Raw genomic sequence first — 18,392 nt, 5'->3', positions numbered from 1 at the left:
TGTGAGGTCACAGCTGTTTTCACAAGAATGCTCATACATCATTGACCTTTTTCACTGTGTTGGCATTTGCACTGAAAGGACAAAAGCAGTGGTGAGTAAAACTGCTAGGGGCTTAGCACAAATCAAGACAGCAGCACCAAAGTGTCTTTACAGTTGTCTTCTTCACCACCACACACTCGCAGGAAGAAACAAACAAGAGCCAGTTTCACTTAACTCGAGGTTTCTCAGCCTTGGCACTGTTGACACTTTGAGCCAGATAATTCTTTGTTGTGGGGGGCTGTTCTTGTGCATTGTGGGATGTTGGGCAGCATCTCTGGCCTCTGCCCACTAGCTACTACCCGCCCTTCCTCCCATCCCCAGCTGTGACAACTAAACATGTCTAGAGATTTTTTTAATTTCTCAGTTTTAACTTAATCTATAGTAAATATCAATAGATACAACTCAGATAATCAAAAACTCTTTGGGGTCTTCTATAAGTTTTAAGAGAGGAAAGGGGTCCTGAGACCAAAGTTCGAGACCTGGTGGTCCATTTTGTTTTTTGTTTTTTGGGATTTTTTGAGGAAGATTGGCCCTGCACTAACATCTGTTGCCAATCTTCTTCTTTTTCTTTTTTCTCCCCAAAGCCCCAGTGCATAGTTGTGTGTCATAGTTGTAGAGTTGTAGCTCTTCCGTGTGGGATGCCCCATCAGCATGGCCTGATGGGCGGTTAGTAGGTCTGTGCCCGGGATCTGAACCAGCCAACCCCAGGCCACCAAAGCGGAACAGGCGAACTTAACCACTATGCCACCTGGCCGGCCCCGTGGTCTATTTTGTATTTACAGAGTATTTATGATGTTTATATTATGAAATCAAAAATAATTAAATGAAAAGGACCACATAACTGATGATAAACAAGATACAGAAAAAAGGAGTGCAGGGGCCGGCCTGGTGGCATAGCTGTTAAGTGCGCGTGCTCCGCTTTGGCGGCCCAGGGATCGCAGGTTCGGATCTCGGGGGCGCACGGATGCACCGCTTGTCAAGCCATGCTGTGGTGGCGTCCCATATAAAGTAGAGGAGGATCGGCGTTGGATGTTAGCTCAGGGATAATCTTCCTCAGAAGGAAGGAAGGAAGGAAGGGAGGGAGGGAGGGAGGAAGGAAGGAAGGAAAAAGGAGTGGAAAAATATGTGCATGGGTGGGTGGGGGACCTTTGACGGAGGGCTGGGGTATAGCCAGTGAGGACACAGCTTTAGAGGCAGAAGGCAACGCAACCTTGAGCAAGTGGGTCTTCTCTCTATGCCTCAGTTTCTTCTTTGTGAAATGGCAGTGATCACAGTACATAGCTCATAGTGTTATTGGGAGGATTACATGAATAAACACATAAAAAGCATGTAGAATAGAATTGGCACTTAGGTTGAGTGCTGTCTGTGGGTCAGCTATTGTTATTTTACTAAGAAATGATCAATTTATGTCAGGAGAGATGAGGTTAGGCCTGCAAGGAAAGCAGACAGGTGCTGCTGCCCCTGTCCCCACAGTGGGATAACTGAAAGCAGAAAAACGCAGTCACTGGCCCCCCAGAGACAGAATATCATGGAGCAGAGAGGGAACTCAGAATCTCCTCACCTCTTCTTACCCAACATCACACTTTCTAATCCAAAGTCACATCTGGTACCCCTGTGAGGTACATGGACGTGCTCCAAGGTGTCAGAACAAACCGTGTGCGGTTGGCTTGCTATCATGTGTGAGTTCCAGAGCAGTTATAGATTTTCTTGTTCCCACACTGTGATTAATTTTCCCTTCAGCTCAGTTTGGCTGCCTGAGGGTCACCCAGAATTATCTTGATTTTAGGGACTACCCACTCAGTCACCTCCATCTTGAGGAAGACAAGTGCTTTAAAGAAAGGGCTTGCTAATTCTTACAGTGAGAAGAATTCTTAATGAAACAATAGGGACCCTTCTGACATAAGCAAATGAAATATTTGTGGCATGGCTTAAACAAGTTGCTGAAGAAGCATCGGAATCTGAAGTTGAGGAAGTGACTTGAAAGTGCCACGCCTCCTGTGTCCCAGTTCTTGTGTCTCCTGACCTCTCTGTATCAGGCCACACAATTGCACTGTAACTGTTTTCTATGGTTACTGAGAATGTTTTTAGATTCTAGAACTTTGTTGTTCTGACCTGACTGCACGCTCGAGCCTGGACTCCCTGACATTCCGCATCCTGCTTCATGTTTCTTTGAGGCACATCTCTCCATCCAACACACTATCTATTTTACATATGTATTTTGTTTATTGTCCGTCTGCCTCATTATCATGGCAGGGATTTTTATCCTTTTTCTTCAGTGCTGTGTTCCTACCTTCTAAAACAGTGCCTGACGCATGGTAGGAACCCCCACATCCAGCTTTTGCCTTTAAATGAGGAATGGAAAATGCCCCTGTGGTGCATTGCATATCGTGAATTCACATACGGAGCCCTTGCATGAATGAAAACATCTATGTTGCTAAAAAATTTTAGGCTCAAGAGCAATTAAGTGTCCTTCTGCAACCTGGCAATAGGTTGAGCCGAAATATGAAATGGGCTGTCAGAAATATGTTCCAGTGCTCTTTATTTTTCATTCATCTAATGTTGTTATCCTTTAATGAATCAATATCTCTTCACTTAGCTGCCAGTTCACGGAAGCGTGTCTCACACACCCAGACAGAGCACTGTGCCCTAGTGAGTCCTAACAAACAATGATTAAGGGATGGATTGGCAGAGGTACCCCACTTCCCCAAGAGATGTGTTCCGGTGCAATTGTACACGGAATCTTTGAAAATCAAGTTAAGTATTAAGACTATGGAACTTCACCACTTAAATCTGTTCAGTAATAAATATTTCTTGTAAAGCACAGAATTCCTTTGCAACTACATACTTTATATGTAAGGTCCTATTTTGGCATATAAGGTTTGCTTAAATCAGTGAATCGAGACATGCACACAGGGTGTAGACTCTACAGGCTCAATTCTGTGCCAGGCGGATGACAGACGTATGAGAAGTAGCCCCTTTAGGAGACTTGACTGGTACATGTAACCATCAAGGAACTATAAATGAAAGGGAGGACTGCATGTCCCTTAGGCAGAGACTACCTCTCAGTCACCTTTGTTGACTAGCATCTAGCACAGGCATACTATAGCTGGGCAATATCTATTTGGTGACTGAATAAAAGCATGAGTATACAGCAACTAGAAGGATGTGCAGCTACGACGTACAACTACCCACTGGGGCTTTGGGGGGAAAAAATAAAATAAATAAAATCTTTAAAAGCATGAGTAAACAAAGAATCAAATTCAATGAAGTACTAATATGACTTTTAAAATGAGTCTATAATATGGTGAAATTTCAGATGGAAGAGGTCACTGGGAATAACTTCATGGAGGAGACAGGACAGGAGCTATATCTTGAAAGAAATTAAGACTTCAAATTCTAGAACAAAAGGTAAAAGGGAATTCCTAGCTAGAAAAGTAATTTAGGCCTGTACAGCTATCAGTTAAAAGGATTTTGAGCATCAACTTCCAGTATACATTTATTTATAATTATACATGTTATACTACACTAACACTATGAACAATTTTTAAATACTTAAAAAAATAAGATTTTAAAAGTTGAGTTAAAGATGAAATGTCATATTTTAAATTATCTTTATTTATTTATAATGGCATATCATTATTTATATTGGGTACAAATCTACGTTTTAAAAAACCTCCTTGATAATTTTGAATTTTTTTGGCTAACTTCTAGTCATGTTGGATTAAATCATGTTACTTCATAATATGGCTGATGAGGAGTTTTAATAGGATAGGAGACATGTCCGCTAAGCCATTTTCTTGTTATTTACTCATGCCTGCATTATTCATATAGTCCTTCATTTTCCATTTCCTTGAAGGAAGCTAAGTCACTTGTGAGAGCTAACTTGATTAAAGCTAGATAACACAATCTACTCACTCAACCGGACACATCAAGTCTGTAACATGATGAAAGATGCTTACAGTGAATAGATGAGTGAGAATGCCCTGTAGAGAGGAGGTAAGCCTTGCACATCGGTGTGATACATGGTGTCATCTGACAGATGGATGGATTGAGGGTGCCATTGACTACACTGCCCCCATGTAGGTGGAGTTATTGAGTCACAGGTGTGGAGACTGGCCTAAGGAGGACACAAAGTTGAGAAGAGTGGATGTGTGGGGTCAGGTCATTAATAGTGGTTGAGAGGTTTGGGCAAGATAGGCAAATGAGACTATTTACATATTTTTAGGAAAAGACTAACAGAAAAAAAGTTTTATTTAAAAAAAGTTTGTCCTGGGGACAGGCCTGGTGGCGTAGTGGTTAAGTTTGTGTGCTCTACTTCAGAGGCCCAGGGTTCACAGGTTCAGATCCCAGGCATGGACATACACACCACTTATCAGCCATGCTGTGGCAAGCGTCCCACAAACAAAGTAGAGGAAGATTGGCCCAGATGTTAGCTCAGGGCCAATCTTCCTCACCAATAAATAAATAAATAAATTAAATAAATAAATAAATAAAAGTTTGTCCTGGAAATCAGGGAAAAAATTGAAACCTCAAAGAAACCGTTTCACAGGCACTATGAATGAAACATTATTTAGCTTCAGCTAGCTCTCTAAACTCCCCATTGAATTGTCATCTGCTGGTCATGAGACTCTGATTTTCTTTTAAAATAAAGACCTTTGTTCTTCATTGTTCTTTTTTTTCTAGCTTTACTGAGGTGTAATTGACAAGTAAAACTGTAAGATATTTAAAGTGTACAACGTGATGATTTGATATATGTGTACATTGTGAGAGGATTCCCCCATCAAGTTAATTAACACATCTATCTCCTCACATATTTACCTTTTTTTTTTTTAGTGAGAACATTTAAGTTCTGCTTTCTTGGCAAATGTCAATTATGCAGTACATGTTACCAACTATAGTCACCATGCTACACATTAGATCCTCAGACCTTCTTCATCTTATAGCTGAAAGTTTGTACCAACCTCTCCCCATTTCTCCCCCTACCCAGCCCCTGTTTCTATGAGTCCAGCTTTGTTTGTTTCTTTGTTTTAGATTCTACATATAGGCGACACCATATGGTATTTGTCTTTCTCTGTCTGGCTTATTTTACTTAGCATAATGCCCTCCAGGTTCATCCATGTTGTAGCAAAGGCAAGATTTTGTTCTTTTTTATGACATGATTATGGTTGAATAATATTCCATTGTGCATATATATACCACATTTGCTTTATCCACTCATCCATCAATGGACATTGAGGTGGTTTCCATGTCTTGGCTATTGTGAATAATGCTGCAGCGAACATGGGAGTGCAGATATCTCTTCAAGATAATGATTTCATTTCCTTTGGATGTATACCCAGCAGTGGGATTGATGGATCATATGGAAGTTCTATTGTTCCCTTCTTGAGGAATCTATACACTGTTTTCCGTTGCGGCTGCACCAATTTACGTTCCCACCAACAGTTGTACCCTGTTCTTTGTTCTTCTTGGCAGGAGAGAGCCATGAGCTGTCTGCCATTCCTGGTGAGTCAGCTGACCAGCATGGAGCATTCGTTTCATCATATTCTCCTGCTGGAGATTAAGAGCATCACTGATGCTTTCTCCTCCATCCTGGGCCCTCAGAGCAGAGACATCTTTCGCATGAGCAACAGCTTCACCGCCATTGCCAAGCTCCTTACCCGACAGCTGGAGACTGCTAAGGCCAGAAGTGGCAGGTGAGCAGCAATTCCTGTGGACCTCAGGGGTCTGTCATGAATCCATGCAGGTATAGCACAGACAGCAATGCTTTCTTTTGCAGGTGTGAAACTTCCAAAAGAAAGCCAACCCCCCTATCTCAACACACAGTGTCTTCTGAATAAATTATCGCATTTGCAAGAATTTTTTCTAAATCTGTGAAACCCAGAACGTAACAAAAAAATTTCTAAAAAGTGCACAAAATGTGGTAAAAGGATAAGAATGTAGTACGAATAATAATGTTTATATCACTCATTTATTTAGTCAGCAAGCGTTTAGCAATTGCTTACTCTGTACTAGGAACTCTGCCAGAAGCTAGAGATATACAGAGAGATAAAACATGTTCCTCGTACCCAAAGAGCTCACTGTCTAGTAGAAGAGATAAATATTTAAGTAGGTAATTAGAGAAGAGGGGAAAGGTTATGCTAATCACGATGAGGTCAAGGAGTGGAGAGGACACAGAGATGGGGGTATCTACTTTTGCATGGAATGCAGAGGAATGGGAAGCTGAGATCGGGGAAGGTTTCTCAGAAGAGGTGATATTTTGAACCAAGGCTTAAAAGATGACCATATTGCCTCAGGCTGTCTTTTGGGCAACATGTGAAAGACCACAGCACTTTCTAGAAACAGAAGTTGTTTTGTATGGCTAGGGCGTGTGTTACAAGGAAGGCAACATTAGGTAATGCCAATGAAGTGGCAGGCAAGGACCAGATGATCCTATCAGATGAGGGTAGGCCTGACATACCTTCCTAAGGAGTTTGAATTTTACTCTGTGGCCTATGAGGAGTCATTGTGGAGTTTGGTATATGGCAGGATATACTGAATGGATTTGGCTGGAGCAGCACGATGGCAAGAGAGAGAGTGGCCAGGATGCTATGGCTGGGACCTTAACAACAGTCTCCTTCACTTGTGAGGGAGGCCTGGACTAAGTCAGTGGTGGAAACGAGGAAGTCAGGACAGATGATTATAGTGAGAGGATGCAGAATTGTGAGGAATTGATCACCAATGGAAGGTGGGGTGAGGAGAAGGGAGGAGAGTGAATGAAAACCCAGAGATATCTAGCTTGAGTGACTGCATACACGTGGAAAATGATGCTAGTGATCAGGAAAAGAGGCAGCAGGAGGGGAGCCCATCTGGAGGGTCTCTTACCCACTATACACAGAGAATATTATCAGGTCAATATGCTCATCAAAATCAACAGTAACTGTTCATTCAAGGAAGACTGATTGCAGTTGCTGCCCAGTTCAGTGTATAAATGCCTATAAACCTGGGTTTCTAATTTTGGTGCTATCGAAATTTGAGCTACATAATGCTTAGTTGTGGGGCTGTCCTCTGCGTTATAGAATATTTACCAGCATTCCTGGCCTCTACCCACTAGATGCTAGTAGCAGCCCTCCCCCTCAGTTGTGACAACCAAAAATGTCTCCAGACATTGCTAAATGTCCCCTCAGAGACAAAAATCGCCCCAGTTCAGAACCACTGCTATATACATATTCCATTCAAAAACAGCATTTTCACAGACCCGTGACCTGCCTAGCAACAGCCTAAACACGGCAGCATCCAAGAAGGGATGATTTGTCATTTGTATGCAAGCACAAAGTCACTGGTGGCCAGTTTTCATGATACCATCTCAGAAATTTGGTTTAGAGCTCTACAGCTGGGGTTGGGGGAATCATTTTGTATTCTGCACACAGCCGGCCTGCTTATTTCTTCTTCCAGGGATGACTGACATGTGCATCAGATGTGAAAGCTTAGGCACATCTTCTGGCCAGCGATCCATCCATTCTCTGCTATGGCTCTACCAATGCAAAGTTACAAGAGGCCGATTGGCATCTATGAGGTTATATGTGCAAAATACGTTTCTATAAAGAAAACACATGTGATACGAGGGGTTTGCATTAGGCATTCTAACAGAAAAACTGATCCAGGCCCAACCCAATTAGCAATAAACAACTTTCCTGTGAAAAGAAGAATTTAGGAGATATGTAGAGGAGAAAAAAATAAGGTATCACTATCAAAATATGAGTCTGTGTGTCTGAGAACACATTTAAGTTTCTCCTCCTTTTATTATTTTTCTGAGAAAAAAAACAAAGAGAAAAATTAAATGTGAAGTGATGAAAAGGTCACCCCTCACCTCACATACCACCATCACCACCATCGCCACCACCTTGACCTCTCTCAATCCCAAATACTTCAACCCTCACTGTCAGTCTCCTTCTAATCGATTGTAATTATTCGGTGGGAACTTCAAAATGCTGGTGTTTGATAGCCAGTTTTTCTATTAGCTGCTCATCCTCTCTGGGGTGGCTGCTAAGGCTTCTCTCCCAATGTCTTTTCCCTGAATAGCCTTCATTGTGACTGTTTAGCCTCAGTAATCTTAATCTGTGCCTCCCAAAGCAGAAAGGTCTATACTCCTGTCTAAAGCATCCAGCAAAGTCTGATCCTTACAATTAAAGGGGAGATGAGGAAGTGAAGAGAGCTTGAAAGAAAATTGAAGATGATAAAATTCAAAACAGATGTCATCTAATTTACAAATCTGACACATAGCCCAGCAGGCCAGATTTTAGACTTCAGGCCAAAACTACAAGATTATCAAAAGAAAAACAATTAGCATCCTAGAGAGAATGAAAAACTGAAGCGGACGAGAGCCATCCTTGCACCAAATGACTCTGAATTAATTGAGTGAGCTCTTTTAGGTGCGCCGAGTAAGCACACCTGCACTTTTCTTGCTCCTGTGTTTTAGAGAGGATGTTCATATCCAAATAATAAACCCACAGAGGCTGAATAACAGGACAGCCAAGCAAAGCATTTAGATTTTGAAATTAATTCTGGAGACCCAAAAGGGAATAACAGCACATGTGGATTGAAAAACGAGGTGTCAAGATTGGGGAGACCGTCTATACCTTTCCAAACAGTGTGAGCCCTAAGGATCCTTCTGAGCAGCTGCTGACCTTTGAACCGTTGGCCTGCCAGGACACAGGGGAAGCTGGGGAAGGAGGGGTCACTCCTGGGGACTGTGCTGGCTGAGCAGTCGGCCATCATTCGACTGGAAGACGCCTTTGCCAAATGAACATGGTGCCAGGGAGGCTGCTCTCATCAGGCACTGTCAGAATTGGGGACAATTTGTCACAGGTAGTCTTAGAAGAAGTCTGTGGGGGGCACATGGGCGGGTACAGTTCCCTCAGATCCAGCTTTTGAACCTTAGCCAAAGCCATCAAAGTCAGGGGGGAAAAAGTTGCTTTTAAGAAAAGTTTTAACACACAGCTTGTGATTAAAGCTTTCCCAAACCGCTAGCTTGGTTAAATGGGTGGTATGCTCTTCTGTTGTTTTGGTGGTGATGGTGGTAGTGGTGGTGAGACTTTGTGTTTATTCTTTGTTTTTGAAAATCAGGCCTGAAAAAAAAAAAAGAGAACGAAAGGTAAATTATAGTCAAAACCAATTGAGTAGGTGTAAATCTGATTTGGTATACACAGAAAGAGATGACACAATGGAGGGAAGGAAATAAAACAACACCGTGTGGGGGAGAATGAAGGGAAAATAGAATAAAGAGATTATATTCAGAGGAGAATGACCCCAGGATATCTGCCCTCCTTGGGGTGGCCCCAGAGTTTTGGTTTATCCTAAATTGCATGCAATGAACATCAAAGAAATGGATTACAAGGGAGAGCCAGGGATGTGATTCAATGTGTGGCCCTAATGTGCAGCTGAGCAACATGGTCTGCAAAGACTGTTTCACACCATGAGACCATTTGCAAACTGTCCTTCCAGAGTTCCCATCTTGACATCCTGGGAGTCACATCAGAACCTGCCTCTGGTGTAATACACAGTCCCTGAAGGCATTGCCCAGGAGCTTGAGAGTGATGGCTCTTTGCCGAGTCTACAACAGAAATTGCGGAGAGCAGGAAGCCAAGTCCTCCTCCTCAACTTTGCAAAGGCTGTGTCTGTAGGTCTGATCAAGCTTTTAACTAGCTCCTACCACGTCAGATTCTGTGCTAGGAGCTTTTACTGTTCTATTGTTTAATCCTCACAAGAACCAAGTCTTCTAGTATATGTTAGGCTTACAGGGGCTCCATACTAAAGCATAATGGAGTAAACTTTGCAGACAGGCAAGAACAAAGTAAAATTCTGTACCCAATCCCAACTCCCCTCGAGGTCCATGGTAGTTCTTGGAGGGGCAACAGCACAAATGCCCGGACATTGGCTCATCGAGTTTCCTTTCATTTCTTCCTTAAGTCTAGTCCAATGAATCTCAAATCTTAGTGTGGATGCGATTTACAGTGTTCACGGTACTTCATGGATAATTCAAAGGAATTTTAAAGGAAGGTCGTGGGTAACTTTTGCCTATTCCTCCCAAAAGTGGTACTCCACTAACCTTTATCATTACCTTCTAGAATGCCCTCTTCGTGCCTCTCTTCCCATCAAAGGCTGCCCTTCTCCAAGACTCCTGTTTGGTACCACTTCTCCATGAGGTCTTCCCCACCCACCCCTGCCCGTGGTGACCTTCTCTCTTCTGAGCCACCACGGCTCACACTGCCTCTCCACTCCCCCGGACCCATAGGCCTGCCTGAAGTGTTAGGTATCTTTCTGTGTGCCCTTCTCATCTCCCCCAGTCTTGAGAAAGCTAATATTCAGAGCCTATGCTCTATGGAAGGGAAGTAGAGTCTTAAAAGTGCTTACAAGAACTCCCACTTTTTTTAGGCAAGACATGTTTATACAAAAAGAAATTGATTCTTTGAGAGCGACTGTTGGCTCAGGGAATGCACATGAGGAGGTTCAAGACCATAATTAAAAACATGTGATGTTCCGGTCAGCATTGCCCCCTGCTTAGGAAAAGCTGAGTGCAATTTCAACCCACCAAGGTAACCAGAGTTTTAATAAGAAACAAGCATGTCTTTTCAATCTAGAGAGGTCTACGCTGGTCCCTTGTATAAAAGAACATCGTTAACAGACATTTGTGGCAGTAGCTGTGGCTGTTGTTACTTCTCCATGCGTAGGAAAGGAAGGAAGCGCTTCAGGTTTTTGCCCCTCTTTTTACTGAAGAGGTTAAGTCTGACATGTGGTACCATTTATCTTCCATCTGTTGTTCATTTACTCCACCATTTGTCCATCCTTAAAGCAGCTTTATGGCGACGTGAAGGTCTGTGAAGGTATGTCAGGAATTCATTTATCAGCAAGAGATGGAGGTGGGAGGCATCATTATCAGCTTTGGAGACCCTGAAGCAGGTCCAGGAGTGAGAGGCCCCAGAGCAGCTGGCTCTGCGAGTATGGACAAAGGGGGGCGGGGGCAGGGCAGCCCTGCCAAGGAGAGTGAGCAATGCACTTACAGCTTCACCGGGGGACCAGGCCCCTCTCCTGTAACGCAGCAGTCTTCAAAACACAGGACACACCGAAAAGGAAGATAGCTTTGTGTCAAGCTCCTATGGCTTGGCTTCAATTTCAAACAAGACAGGGAACAACAGAGCTGTAGCCTGGAGGCAAGGACAACTGTGCTGTGGGAGAAGAGGTGAGAGGGGCAGACCCTGTACAGTCCCTGTGGGAAGGGTGATAGCTGAGGCCAAAACAGTTCTACTTGACCCTGATGGCCTGGCTATTTGCTCTTCTGGTTCCCCAGAAGCTCCCTGTTCCTTTCTGGTATCCATCATAATTGAACTCTGAAGTTGCTATTTGCATGACATTCCCTGAGTTTTGAACACCTTTTCAGTTTTTGTTGAAGTGGATGCCAAAATTTTTTTTCAGATCACTGCAAAGTGTTGCTCAATGATTGTATGTCACCTCAGTGCTGGTGTCTGTTCCCACAGGATGTTACTCAGAGATATTAGTATACAGTAATATTTGTTGGTTACTGCACTGTTACCAATCCCATAATATGCATTGCTTTTTCCTGGGGTAGTTTCAGATGCAACCTGAACCAAACACCTCTGAGTGGCAGTGGGGGAGGGGTATGGGGTAGGTGAGCTCTGGAGGCAGACACTTGTGTTTAAGGCTGGGGTTGCTAGTTGACCTACAGTAAGTTACTCAGCATCTCCGCGCCTCAGCCACTCCATCTATAAATGGAGATGGTCATAGGGCCTTCTGCACCGGATTACGTAAGAAGCAATACATGCAGTGGACTATGAGTGCCTCCCGCGTAGAAAGCTCTTAGTACATGTTACCTGTTAGCATTAGTACTCTCTTCCAGGTGGGCATTATAGTAGGTGATTTCATTTAGCATGTCTGTTAGACCAGAGTTACTCGAAGTGTAGCTCATAAACTGTGTCTTACCAGCCTGTGACAAGGTTATTATGGAGATTGAAAATAGGAGTTGAGAACTTTTACAGCAATTTGACATTGCTGCAACATCCAAGTGCATGACCAGTGGGCTTATACCCTGTATGTCTTTGTTTTATTCATATTATTTCTATGGTAATTTATATTTATTATATTTTACAAAAATACTGGTCTGTGACATAAGAAAATTAAAAAACCAAAAAACTGGTTCTTTACCACAGGTAGTTTGAGAATCATTGCCTTAGATCTTCAATGCAGCTGAACCCAGACAAATCTCAGAACTCTCTTTAGTAACTAACATTTTGCTCCCAAACTTTCCTTTGGGACCTAAAGAAAGAGACTGAATAACTAAAAGGCAATGAACACACGACACTTCAACCATGATCAAGATACAGCTTCTGTGGGATGGCTTAGCTGGGGAAAAAGAGTTCTTCACGGTATTCATATTTACCATCAGGCAAAAGGTGGACTTTTTATTAGTTGGCAACCTGAAGATGGTTAGCTAGACTTTACTATAGGGAAAGGCTGAATTCCAGGTGGACTAGGAATGGAATTGCAGGATTTTGTGTCGAGTTCTATCCCCAGCTCAGTCATTGGTGTGTTCTGACCAACTATACCCCTCCATTTCTGGGTAGCTATGTTTCTACCTATTAAAAATGAGGTAAGCGCCAGCCCCGTGGCTTAGCAGTTAAGTGCGCGCGCTCCGCTGCTGGCGGCCCGGGTTTGGCTCCCGGGCGCACACCAACGCACCACTTCTCCAGCCATGCTGTGGCGGCATCCCACATACAGCAACTAGAAGGATGTGCAACTATGACATACAACTATCTCCTGGGGCTTTGGGGAGAAAAAGGGGGAAAAAAAAAAGGAGGAGGAAGATTGGCAATAGATGTTAGCTCAGGGCTAGTCTTCCTCACAAAAATAATTAAAAAAGAAAAAAAAGTTTAAAAATGAGATAAGATGTCATATTGGGGTGGAGACTATGAGAGGATGTATCAAAAAGGAAAACTTAACCATTTTCCTGCCCCTCCAGTGTCAAATGCTGGAGAGTGACGACGTTGTAACTTTTTCCTCTCCAGGCCAAGTGGTTGCATTTTCATGGCGGATAGCCTCATCTTCATCCTCACTGCCAGACCCTGTTACCTGCTCAGGTTCCCAGAAAATAAAGTTAGCCTAGAAAAAGAGGAGCATGTTGTCTTGATAGTTCTCACCCCTGATCCAAAGTGCTCTGATGACATTAGTACTTTGCATTTTATACTCCTTTATAGTTTACAAAGCACTTTTGTAACTTGTGTCACATCCAGATGACAATTCGTTAGGATCTGGCAGCCTTCTCTTAAGGCTGCTGCTCTCCCCGTCTGCCCATTCTAGTCTTGGGAATCTTGACTAAGGATTTGGGGTCCATCTGAACCAGTATCTATCAGTGGCAAAAACTCAACAGGTACCTTTACCTCGGAAAAGGCTTGAGGATGACAAAGCTATAGAATGGAAGGGAACTGCATACAGTTTACACATACTAACTCCAAGTAGTGCATGGATCGTTTTAAGTCTCACCTCGCTTTAGAATTGGTAAAACCCTAAGCAGCCTTGCTTGATCAGGGAGAATGCCTCTGCCTGGCCTGCTTCAGATTCTGTTCTTTCATTGTCTGGGCCAGTGCTTCATAAACTTGAATGTGCCACTGGGGCACCTGGGGATTGTGTTAAAGTGCACATTGTCATTTGGTAGGTCTGGGGCGGATCCTGGGATTCTGCAGCTCCAACAACCCCCCAGCGATGCTGATGCTGCTGTCCAGTGACTCCACGTTGAGTAGCAACGGCAGGGGCTTTGTGCTTTTTTGCTGATCCTTTTTCCATGTCCCATTAAATGACTGAGCATCTGCATGAGAGTGCTCACTTCCTCATATCAGGGCTTTTAAACTTTTATTCTAATGGCAGAGAATTCTCTCTCTGTGTCTGCAATTGCTCAGAATTCATACTTGAAGTACAGAGATTTTTTAAATCAACCATTTCTATCTCCCAGTGCTTGTAAGGTCACACAGTAGGGAGGGCCACTCTCCTGTAGTGCACACTCTTTAGGGTGCCGCAGTGGTGGGAGGGATTGTGTAGTTCTCCCTGGCTTTGAGCAGGAGAACCTCATCTTCCAGGTTTGGCACCACCCGTACAAGCTGCCTTCTTCCAGTGTCAAATGTCCACAGCAGGCGGCCACCTGGGTTTTATCATTTGACTTTTTTATTCTCGTTCTGGGTGGGCTACACTGTCAAGTCCATCATCTTATGTAACGCTGTCAGTAATCTGGTGATGCAGTATCATTAATCTCGTTTTTAGATGACAAAAATGAGGCTTAGATGACAAAAATCTGGCAAATAAAGAAATTTGCCACATGACTGGTAAACAGGAGATTGGAGTGATGACCTGGGTCTTTCCATGTACGGCCATGTTCACTGGAAGGCCATGTTTAGTCCCTTTCCTCACAACCATCTCCTTTTGAAGCCCCTAAAAAAAAATCTTTTGTGAATTAAATAAACCATGGAGTCATTTCATTGCAGCAAAGTTCTACATCTTTATAACTGGGCATCCGCTGGTCTCTTCTCTTGCCCATGGAGCAAGTAAGAAGCAGAAGAGAGTACCTAGAACCCAGACTTAGCATTGACGGTTCCCTTCGTGTGTGGGTATAGCTGTTCCAGCAGCACTGCTCACAGCAGTCCCCAAACAGATGACAGCACTGTGGAGCTGGGAGATCATTTCTGTTGTTCTTATGATGACTGATGAGCCAAGAAACTACTGAAGAGTAAGGAACAGGACACCCTGAGAATTTAGGACTCCTCGTGGATTTGACCCCTATGGTCTCCTGCTTCTCCTCTAACAAGCTCTGCACGAGTACATACCTGCACATGGGATCAGAAGCCAAGCTCATCAAAAGTTAATTCATATTATTTTTCTTTGATTTAAGGACCCAGGAAGAAAGCTGCTGATCTCTCCACCTCTGCCAGCTCTCAAGTCTTATTTCTAGCTTAGTGAGAGCAATGAGCTGCCCAAGGGCCCCTTTATGTCTGAGGGGAGTCCTGCTCACACAAGAGGGAGGTAATTAGGCCTCCCCCAGGGCATCCCTAGAGGTGCTTTTAAAAACTTTACTTTGGCAACAGAGACAGAAATTGTTCAGACTGGAAATCACCTGAGACTCTTGTAACGTGGCGTGTTGAGTTAAAGCCAAGTTAATATTTAGGGGATTTTAGAACTCTGACAAAGATTTCTGTAAAATTACCTCTGGAGTTAAAAGTGACAAATGGAAAAGAAATAAGAAGCCCCCTGCATGATCCCCACCCACAGCCGACACCTCACCCCCCACAAGCAGGCGCACACAGGACCCATGGCTCCACCAGGACTTGCACAGTTGTGAGCATTTCCTTGCTCTAGAAGGAATGCAGCATTTATTGTTGGAAAAGGTCTCTGTTTTTGAATAAATTCTCTCCTATCTTTTTATACTAAATTTAAAAACCAAGAGGAGAAGAGAAGGAGCATGACTGTTTATTATAAACTCAAACTTCTGCCTATCATTTCCTGACCTTCCAGCCTAAACTTATCCTGACCACCCTCCCCCCCACCCCCGCAGAGCTCCATGACAAGCCCGGGTGGACTGATGGCCAGTGACAGAGAGTCCCTTTGGTCAATCTTGCAGCTTCAGCTGCTTTGGTGACTCTTCAATACCACCCCTGTCCCCTGACTCTGTGTTATACAAATCTCCAAATCATAAAAACAAGGAAGATTGTGTTTAAGAGACAGTCTTTGTAGTGAGAATTCTATTCATCAGCAACACTCATCAGCCTCGTATCTAGAGATCACTTTTCTGGGCCAGACATTTTATTGTTATTTCTTCACTTTTCTTATTTGGCCCTTTGCAAATCCCTCTTTTACTCCCAGTCTTGCTCCTTGCTTCTCTCCACATTTGATATTTGCCAAATGACACGGCCCCACCCCCAACTCCTCATGGGCCAGGAGAAGCAGCCAGGGCCTCGTGGGCATCTGGTAGACCTCTGGAGGTTTTTTTGGGGGGTGAGGGGCGGGGAGCAGGCTGACTTCAGAAACCAAGGTGGTGTCAGTTCATCTATTCCACAAACACTTCAGGTACCTGTGGGTGCCAAGCACTGTACCAGACACAGGGGAACAAAGATGAGCAGTACAGGCCCCTATCCCTGAGCACCCGGGGTTTACCCTGGAGTAGAGTTGCCAGATTTAATAATAGAAGTACAGGACATGCAGTTAAATTTCAGATAAAGAACAAATAATGTTTTAGTATAATTATTTTAGTATAGTATAATACATTTTTAGCATGTCCCACTAGAGACATACTTGTACTAAAAAATTTATTTGTAGTGTACCTGAAATTCAAATTTGGCTAGCTGTCCTGTAGTTTACCTGGCAACTCTACCCCAGAGGCACCTGACCTGCCCTCTTGAGATCAGTGGATGTCCAGGGATAACCCATAACTTCCCTTATGGCCAAAGTCCCCTCATTCATGCCAAGGTACTTAATAACAACACCTGGTGACTGGAGACAGGAGCAGGGAAGGGGAGCTGAGAACCATCCTCTCCTGAAGTCTGATGCCATGGCGTCTCCAGGAGACATCAGTTCCCTTGGGGATAGGTATTAGTGATCTGCCTATGTCTAGGCCACTGATGTCTTCTCTATATATTAACACAAGGCATAGACAAGGCAGATAAAGTTTCCAAAGGAATAATAATAAAAACGATTAATAATAATCATAATAAAATCAAATGTCTATTGACTTCCTGTTATGTGCTAGGAACAGTGCTTCACACTGATTCTGTCTTTTCATTTTCCCAACAACCCTATGAGTTAAGTACAGTTGTTATCCCTATTTTATTGATGGGGAAATTGATATAAAGAATACAATAAATAACAGAAAGATCTCCATAAGTAAGAAAATTTTATTTAAAAAAATAAGAAACTGATCCAGTAAAGTTATCTATTGAGATTTACGATAATCATATGAAATTCAAAGTTTAGGGGATAAAATTTTATTATTATTATTATTTTTTTTCTCATGACCAATTTTTTTTTTATTGATGTCTTAATAGTTTATAACATTGTGAAATTTTGGTTGTACATTATTGTTTGTCAGTCACCATATACATGCATCCTTTCACCCCTTGTGCCCACTCCCCCCACTTGCCCCTGGTAACCACCATATAGTTCTCTCTTTCCATATGTTGGTTTATATTCCACATGTGAATGAAATCCTGTGGTGTTTGTCTTTCTCTCTCTGGCTTATTTCACTTAACATAATACCCTCCAGGCCCATCCATGTTGTTGCAAATGGGACGATTTTGTCTTTTTTTATGGCTGAGTAGTATTCCATTGTATATATATACCACATCTTCTTGATCCAATCATCAGTCTCATGACCAATTTTTTTTTTATTGATGTTTTAATGGTTTCTAACATTGTGAAATTTTGGGTTGTACATTTTTGTTTGTCCATCACCATATATATGACTCCCTTCACCCCTTGTGCCCACCCCCCACCCCCCACCCCCACTGCCCCTGGTAACCACAGTCCAGTTTTCTCTGTCCATGTGTTGGTTTATATTCCACATATGAGTGAGATCATACAGTGTTTGTCTTTCTCTTTCTGGCTTATTTCACTTAACATAATACGCTCCAGGCCCATCCATGTTGTTGCAAATGGGACGATTTTGTCTTTTTTTATGGCTGAGTAGTATTCCATTGTATATATATACCACATTTTCTTAATCCAATCGTCAGTCGAGGGACACTTAGGTTGCTTCCACTTCTTGGCTATGGTGAATAATGCTGCAATGAACATAGGGGTGCATAAGCCTCTTTGGATTGTTGATTTCAGGTGCATTGGATAGATTCCCAGTAGTGGGATGGCTGGATCATAGGGCATCTCTATTTTTAATTCTTTGAGGAATCTCCATACCGTTTTCCATAGAGGCTGCACCAATTTGCATTCCCACCAGCTGTGTATGAGTGTTCCTGTTTCTCCACATCCTCTCCAACATTTGTTGTTTTTTGTCTTGGTGATTATAGCCATTCTAACAGGCGTGAGGTGGTATCTTAGTGTTGCTTTGATTTGCATTTCCCTTATGATTAGTGATGTTGAGAATCTTTTCATGTGCCTATTGGCCATCTGTATATCTTCCTTGGAGAAGTGTCTGTTCATTTCCTCTGCCCATTTTTTGATCAGGTTGTTTGTTTTTTTGTTGTTCAATTTTATTATTTTTAACTGTTGTTATAACCCAAAGCTTTATATAGAAAGAAAAAACCGGTAAATTTGTGATAAATTGTTTGTCTAACAACTCATGTGTGTTGAAATTCAAAAATTTGTGTAATGCT

General features: G+C 42.8%; 1 protein-coding gene across 1 annotated transcript in view; it reads left to right on the top strand.

Annotated features, from left to right (window-relative positions):
- Positions 1 to 18,392, top strand: part of VEPH1 (ventricular zone expressed PH domain containing 1) — a 206,603-nt gene that overhangs the window by 94,693 nt on the left and 93,518 nt on the right. Inside the window, exon 7 of the mRNA XM_014796244.2 lies at positions 5,512 to 5,732. Coding sequence (XP_014651730.1) covers positions 5,512 to 5,732 — 221 coding nt within the window. The remainder of the gene's footprint in view (positions 1 to 5,511; positions 5,733 to 18,392) is intronic.

The sequence above is a fragment of the Ceratotherium simum genome, chromosome 15, assembly GCF_057802395.1.
Source record: "Ceratotherium simum simum isolate JZ-2026a chromosome 15, ASM5780239v1, whole genome shotgun sequence".
NCBI lineage: Eukaryota > Metazoa > Chordata > Mammalia > Perissodactyla > Rhinocerotidae > Ceratotherium > Ceratotherium simum.
This window is presented reverse-complemented; position numbering and strand designations above follow the sequence as displayed.